General features: G+C 37.1%; 1 protein-coding gene across 1 annotated transcript; it reads left to right on the top strand.

Annotated features, from left to right (window-relative positions):
- Positions 1 to 2,841: 2,841 nt before the first annotated feature.
- LOC122145863 (zinc finger BED domain-containing protein 4-like) lies at positions 2,842 to 4,510 on the top strand. The gene is made up of 2 exons (XM_042761437.1): positions 2,842 to 3,491; positions 3,796 to 4,510. Exons 1-2 carry the CDS (start codon positions 2,842 to 2,844, stop codon positions 4,145 to 4,147), a joined length of 1,002 nt encoding a protein of 333 aa, XP_042617371.1. The 3' UTR covers positions 4,148 to 4,510.
- The last annotated feature ends 2,885 nt before the right edge of the window (positions 4,511 to 7,395 follow it).

Genomic DNA, 7,395 nt, shown 5'->3' with positions numbered 1-7,395 from the left:
ATTTAAATTAAAGATCATAATAAACTGTAGTATAATGTGAAATATTAGATCAAAAGAGATTTGATTCAGGAAGACAAAGCCATTATGATTCTCACACTGGATTTTCAATGCAAATCATATGGTTAACCAGAAAAAGATTTGCTTTTGCTTGTCAAGTGCTGTGAGTCATCCACCAAGGAAAGTAAAACTCATGTGGAGGAAATAGCTGTCAGAACTGCAGAGACTGTTGGGTTTCACCAGATGTATTTGGATTGTATTGAACTGTCACTGTGTGGGCGGCTTGCTGCTGCTGTCCTTGCTGTCACTTTCAAAGAAAGTAAATTATCAGTAGAGAACAAATGCAGTACCGCCGCTCCCTATATTCAGAGTATGCAGTTTGCATAGGGGACCAACTCCCGGGGGACGGCACCATCCCAGTTGTTTAAAAAAACTTTCGTTCTATATTAATATTGAAATTAACATACATATACAAATAAAAATATAAACATGAACATATATATATATATAATTATAAAAAATGTGTCTTACGGTGAATGCAGTATGCAGTGACGTGCCACATGATGCACCATTCCCGCATCTGCGCCCGTGCATCACATCAGGTACATTCATATCCTGTGAAACTATTTTGGCTGCTAACGGTAGTAACATGTTTTAATGTTGGTGATAATTTAACCACCAACAATGCACCCAATATTCTCTCTGAGATTCCATGTTCCCTTATGAAAATTAGCCATGTTTTTACTACAAATAAAATCATGCTTCTTGTAGCCATGGTAACCATGAATTAACCATGGTTTTGTTACTTCAAATCAGGCCCGGCTCCAGAATCATATCAATGAGGGTGCTTCTTAAATTAGTGAGGGTGCGCTCTCTCTCTCTCTCTCTCTAATATATTTGTGCCATCCATTGATATGGCCCAAGACGCAAGAGGGTTCCCTTTAAAATCACTAAAAGCTGACACTCATCTTAGTTCAACATGATCTCACAAGTTCTCAAGTTACATTATAATTAATGAAGTTCTCAATGCTGTACAATGAATCTCTTATTTACATCGCGTCTACACTTTATTATAATGAGATGATTCATGCTGAACACAACAAAAACTGCGGCAATTTAAGCGGTGAGTGGATTCTAACTTAAACGCCTCTGATTGGCTGTTGCGTTCAAGAAATCAACACATCTGTCTGTGATTGGCTGCTCAAAAACTGCAAAATATGTTGAAATAGAAACCATTCTACAGAGCACAAACCATAAACTACTGGATACTTGCCAAATCTGCAATGAAATCCCATTATTACAGCATTAACTGCAGGTGCTATTGATTTTGTTTGAGTAGAACCCCAGTAGAACTGGCCCTGATTCAAACAATAGTTTACAAAGAAGTATTAGGATAATATTTTTTTTTTTATATATAAAAACAGACCTAAGCCACCAACAAATAAAAATGAGGCAATAATGATTGGTTTATTAATAATTATATGGTTTCATTGAATAACACTGTTAAAATACATAATGTAGCCTAATGCAAAATAAACAATTTAGCCTATGTACATTACATAGAAATGCTACAGCCTCTATCTTCAAAAACATGTGGACATCACAACCCTTACAAAAATGTACCATTGTTTTATGGTAGTAAAACTGCTTAATTTTCTTTTGTGTGATTTATGAATGCTTGAGACTATAAAATCAATCAGACAACTGTATTAAAATAATAGCCATAGGTAACTGTCTAGAGCTACAACTGTAATTTGTACAATTTAATTAATTAATTTATTTATTTATTTTTTTTTAAAGTTCTCTTTTGACCCCTGTAGTAGTTTTTTTGTTTGTTTGTTTGTTTGTTTGTTTGTTTTGTTTTTACATCCATAATATTTCAAGGAGGGGGCACAACAATACAATTCTGCTTAGGGCACCCATTTGGCCAGCAGTGGCCTGAACAAATGCATGGGACTATTAAAGGAAAAAGACTATTAGACCTGAATAATGGATGTAAGAAGGCACAAAGGCACATTGATATCTCAAAAACATGTAGCTCCAGTATTGACCCTTGATTAATGTTAAATGTTTTGAAATCCATAAGGAGTAAGTGTAAGTGCTGTGTTAATCCCGGTCGGAATTGTTTTGATCAATTCTGTCTTCAATGCAGTTTTGTCTTAGAGCACAATAGATTGTCTGTCACTTTTAATGTGGGAGTCATCTTGTTCTGTCACGATTTGTCACCTAGATATAGCCTCTGAAACAGCTTTGCTGGGTTGTGGCCATGTTGTTTTCAATTTTACAGAAAAATAATAAGAAATAACATTGTTAACTATTTGTACACTGTGGACACTAGACACTTTTCAAGGGCACTGGACACTTTTATTAGCACCCTGGACATTTGTTTTTTTAATTATACAAGAATAAAACTGACTATTTACATTTAATACCCAGTGGTACTACAAATGGGAAATGGTAGAGATACACCGATCGATCAGCCAGGGATCAGAATCGGCCGATTTTCTGCATGATCGGCCCTCATCGGTGATCGGCCGATCAGTCTCACGTCTTTCTTATTTTGAGCCGATCTGTCTACATGCAGCTGTGAGCGCGAGCGTGCAAACATGTCATTGGCGTGGAAGTTTTTTTACTGTGAGTGAAGAAGCCACTAATTTTGCTATTTGTAAAACTTGTAAGGCTAAAATAAACCACGGGGGAACCACCCCGAAAGCACACAAAACAAAAAACAACTGATATTTGGACATCTAACATGAGCTTAATGTCAATGTTGAGTGCTCAATGCACTGTCAAGAAATGACGAGGTCTCATACTGCTGCCAACATAGCAACAACATTTGACACGATGTTGCAGTGGTGGTGTTTAGACAAGAAAAGGATTCATGTTGTGCTTCTTGACAATGGCAGAAACAGAAGCAAAGCACTTTGTGAAAGCAACCTGCCAAGTTTGCCCTGCATGGCGCATACGTTACAGCTCGTTGTAAATGAGGGGCTGCTGTCCCAGCGAAGCATCACTGATGTGGTGGCAACTGCAAGGAAGATTGTCGGACATTTTAAACACTCAACCCTCGCCTATTCACGACTTCATGACATTCAGGCACAGTTGGGTCAGCCCAGTAAAAGACTGCAGCAAGATGTTTCAACTAGATGGGATAGCACATACTTTATGCCGCAGTCACTGGTGGAACAGAGACGTGCTTTGGGGGCATACGCTGCCGAACACGATCTGTCAGCCACACTCAACGCACATCAGTGGGGGCTTATTGAGAACGTTATGAGCCTGCTCACACCTTTTGAGGAACTCACAAAAGAAATTACCTTCTGTACCGCAACAGCTGCTGACGTCATTCCAGCCATAACTGCACTTAAACGGCTTTTGGAGAAAGGGGCAGACACAGATCGTGGAAAAACCACACTGCTGGAGGCGGTGCAGAGGCGGTTCAGCAAAATTGAAAGGCAGCCACTGTATACTTTGGCCACTGTTATTGATCCCAGGTAGGTTATATTCCCAACAGTTATATACTAACATGATGATGATGATTATTAGCAATATTTCTGCTACTATCATCTACTACTACTGTTACTACTACTACTACTAATAATAATAATACAAAAACAAAACCATACAGTTATTGCCAATAAATCATCATCATATAAAAAAATTGAGTGTAGCCTAAAATATAAAACGAATTAGATGAACATAGCTATAGGTTAATAGTTGTGCTTTATGTTTTCCTAACTATAATTGAAATACAATCATTTGGCTAATCCTTCTTGTCTTTGTCTGTTTATGCAAAAGGTACAAGAATCACTACTTTTCAGCAGAAGTTAAAGACCAAGTGAAACAGGTGCTTTTGGCTATGCTGGAGGGGCAGACCAGACATGCACTTGATGAACCTGTTGCAGGAGCATCTGCAGTACATGGTCTTGTCACAGAAGCACCTTCAGCCAAAAAGCCATGTAGTCTACTACTTTCAGTACATGATGAAATACTGAAGGAGAATGCTGAGGTGGAGCAGTTGCTGGCCAGCCCCTCATCTGTGCAGGTACAGAGCTACCTCTCTGAGTTGCCCAGCAGCAGAAGCAAAAATGCTTTGGCCTACTGGAGGATCAACAAAGATCATTTCCCTGTGCTTGCTCCACTTGCCTGAGCCTACCTCTCTGCTCCATGTACAAGCATGGAAAGGGAGCGCTTGTTTAGCTTAGCTGGAAATGTGATAGATGAAAGGAGAAATCGATTATTAGGTGACAAGGCAGAGATGCTTCTGTTTGTGAAGAAAAACTTGCCATTAATGCTCAAGTAACATTTTGCCTATACATATGCTGGCAACATTTATTACCCACTTACTGCACTATTATTATTTGGAAGAGTTTTGTACACTTCAGTTTTGTTCATTCAACGGATCTTTTGACTTTTGTAAGACAAGTAAAAAAGTTAAATTTATAAAGTTTTTTTTTTGTTTGTTTGTTTTATAAAGCAACTCATTTTCAGTTAATTGTTATTTCTACTTCTTTCCAGTCACAGAGCACTTTTATTTTTTGAGAGTTGTTTAAGTGAGAGAAGATCCTGTAACTTGGGAAATTGTAATGTTTAATTTCTTTTATTATGAAAATAAAATTTTGCTTTGAAGAAAAGTACATTTTTGTTTGTATATGCTGTCAATTATAGTTCTTAGAAAGAAAATCTGAATCGACAAAAATCGGTATCGGCAGATCACACTTACAAAAATACGGAAATCGGAATCGGACAAGAAAATTGCAATCGGACTATCTCTAGAAAATGGTCATGTTCAATTAATTGTAAGTGCCTTTGTTAACCCTTCACATTCTTACTGATAGGAGGAACCAAATATGATGCCTGCCATGATCTCTTGTGTCTAACTATGGGTGTTAACATCAGAGCAGCATTAAAAGATCAGTAAAAGGGATAGTTCTCCAAAAATGCAAATCATTTATTCACAATTATGTCATTCTAAACCTGTACGACTTACTTTCTTCTGACAAGCACACAGGAAGATAAAATAATATTTTAAGAGTGATAACTAAGAAGGTAAAATAATGCCTAAAAGATTTGCAAATGCAGGGTAAGAGTTGTGGAAGTATACATAAGACTGTAAGTGTAAATTAAATTAGCATGTCCAAGAGAAGCTTTGTAAAGGAGCGAGGGCGAGGGCGGGTCCACCACCTTCTTGTAGCCAATCAAATGAGGCTCTCGTTGACTCACCATTAACCAATATCCAAAAGAAACAAAAAACACACCAAAACACAAAACCACAAATATTCAAGGATCGTTCTTACTGTCAGAATGTCACAATTTAACATAATAATGTACACCTACAGTAAAAATAAATATATAACAACTTAATTAAAACATGATACTTTACACAGGCTTGCAGTCCTTTTGACAGTATTTTAGCGAAAACAATGTGCCAAAAGTGTAAGCGCAGAAAAATGGAAATCAGAAGAATGCAGATCATATTTACTTTGCGTTAACATGAAGCTGGAGTTTCACAATACATGAATTACACTTACGGGTAACAGTAAAATGCTGCAAATCTTTTTTTTCTTATGCTTGAAACACGATTTACACCTTAACACCTTACATGCAAATTTAATTTATGCTTACAGTCTTACGTACACTACCACAACTTACCCTGTGTATGCAAATCTTTTAGGAATAATTTACCCTCATGGATAACCAAATAGTTTTTTGTACCCATTAGCTTACATTGTATGTAAATAAAAAATAAATAAATATCAAAATATCTTCTTTTATATATATATATATATATATATATATATATATATATCTATATATATATATATATATATATATATATATATATATTATATATATATATACACACACACACACTCACTGGCCACTTTATTAGGGACACATGTTCAATTGCTTGGTAACACAAATTTCTAATCAGCCAATCACATGGCAGCAACTCAATGCATTTAGGCGTCTAAATGTGAAGACAACTTGCTGAAGTTCAAACCGAGCATCAAAATGGGGAAGAAAGGGGATTTAATTGACTTTGAATGTGCAATGGTTGTTGGTGCCAGACGGTCTGGTCTGAGTATTTCAAAAACTGCTGATCTACTGGGATTTTCACACACAACCATCTATAGGGTTTACAGAGAATGGTCCGGAAAAGAGAAAATATCCAGTGAGCGGCAGCTGTGTAGATGAAAATGCCTTGTTGATGTCAGAGGTCAGAAGAGAATGGGCAGACTGGTTAGAGATGACAGAAAGGTAACAGTAACTCATATAACCACTCGTTACAACCAAGGTATGCAGAATATAATCTCTGAACACACAACACATCGAACCCTGAAGCAGATGGGCTACAGCAGCAGAAGACCACACCAGGCGCCACTTCTGTCAGCTAAGAACAGGAAACGGAGGCTACAAATCCCAAACAAAAACCAAAAATAGGAAAATAAAAAAAAACAAAAACGTTCCCATTCCTCACGATTCCCGATTCAACATTCAAAATTCAAACATTAGACATGAAAGTAAGGATCCATCCTGCCTTGTCTCAACGGTTCAGGCAGGTGGTGGTGGTGTAATGGTGTGGGGGATATTTTCTTGGCACACTTTGGGCCCCTTAGTACCAATTGAGCATTGTTTAAAACGCCACAGCCTACCTGAGTATTGTTGCTGAACATGTCCATCCCTTTATGACTACAGTGTACCCATCTTCTGATGGCTACTTCCAGCAGGATAATGCACCATGTCACAAAGCTCAAATCATCACGGATCTGGTTTCTTGAACATGACAATGAGTTCACTTTACTCAAATGGCCTCCACAGTCACCACATCTTAATCCAATAGAGCAGCTTTGGAACGTGGTGGAACGGGAGATTCGCATCATGGATGTGCAGCCGACAAATCTGCAGCATCTGCATGATGCTATCATGTCAATATGGACCAAAATCTCAGAGGAATGTTTCCAACACCTTGCTGAATCTATGCCACGAAGAATTAAGGCAGTTCTGAAGGCAAAAGGAGGTCCAACCCGGTACTAGTGAGGTATACCTAATAAAGTGGTCATTGAGCGTGTACTGTATATATGATAATGAACAGCTAATAAATTAAATCATAAAGATGAGAAATTAAAATAAATAATTTTTATTATTAAAATTAAACATTACTATAGATGATATATTTTGTTTACTTGCATGTCACTTGACCATTAACGTCAGGAACCATGAATATGCATGTGTTAAATTAAATTATTAACTTATTACTTTAAAATCTCAGGGGGGTATTTTGAGTATACTGTATATATCAGGTGAAAGAGCTTTAGCTGACAAAAAAATAAAATAAAAATGGTATCTTTCAGACTATGCCATTACATGTTTTGGATACTGATGTGTGAATATGGT

Source organism: Cyprinus carpio, chromosome A8, assembly GCF_018340385.1.
Source record: "Cyprinus carpio isolate SPL01 chromosome A8, ASM1834038v1, whole genome shotgun sequence".
NCBI lineage: Eukaryota > Metazoa > Chordata > Actinopteri > Cypriniformes > Cyprinidae > Cyprinus > Cyprinus carpio.
Note: the sequence above shows the minus strand (reverse complement) of the source record. Positions and strands in the feature narration are given on the sequence as shown.

Bases quoted from the DNA above. Each gene is read 5' to 3' on its own strand.
- LOC122145863 (XM_042761437.1), top strand. From the start codon at position 2,842: ATGTTGCAGTGGTGGTGTTTAGACAAGAAAAGGATTCATGTTGTGCTT. The intron at 3,492-3,795 runs GTAGGTTATATT...TTTATGCAAAAG, and splicing joins GCCACTGTTATTGATCCCAG to GTACAAGAATCACTACTTTT.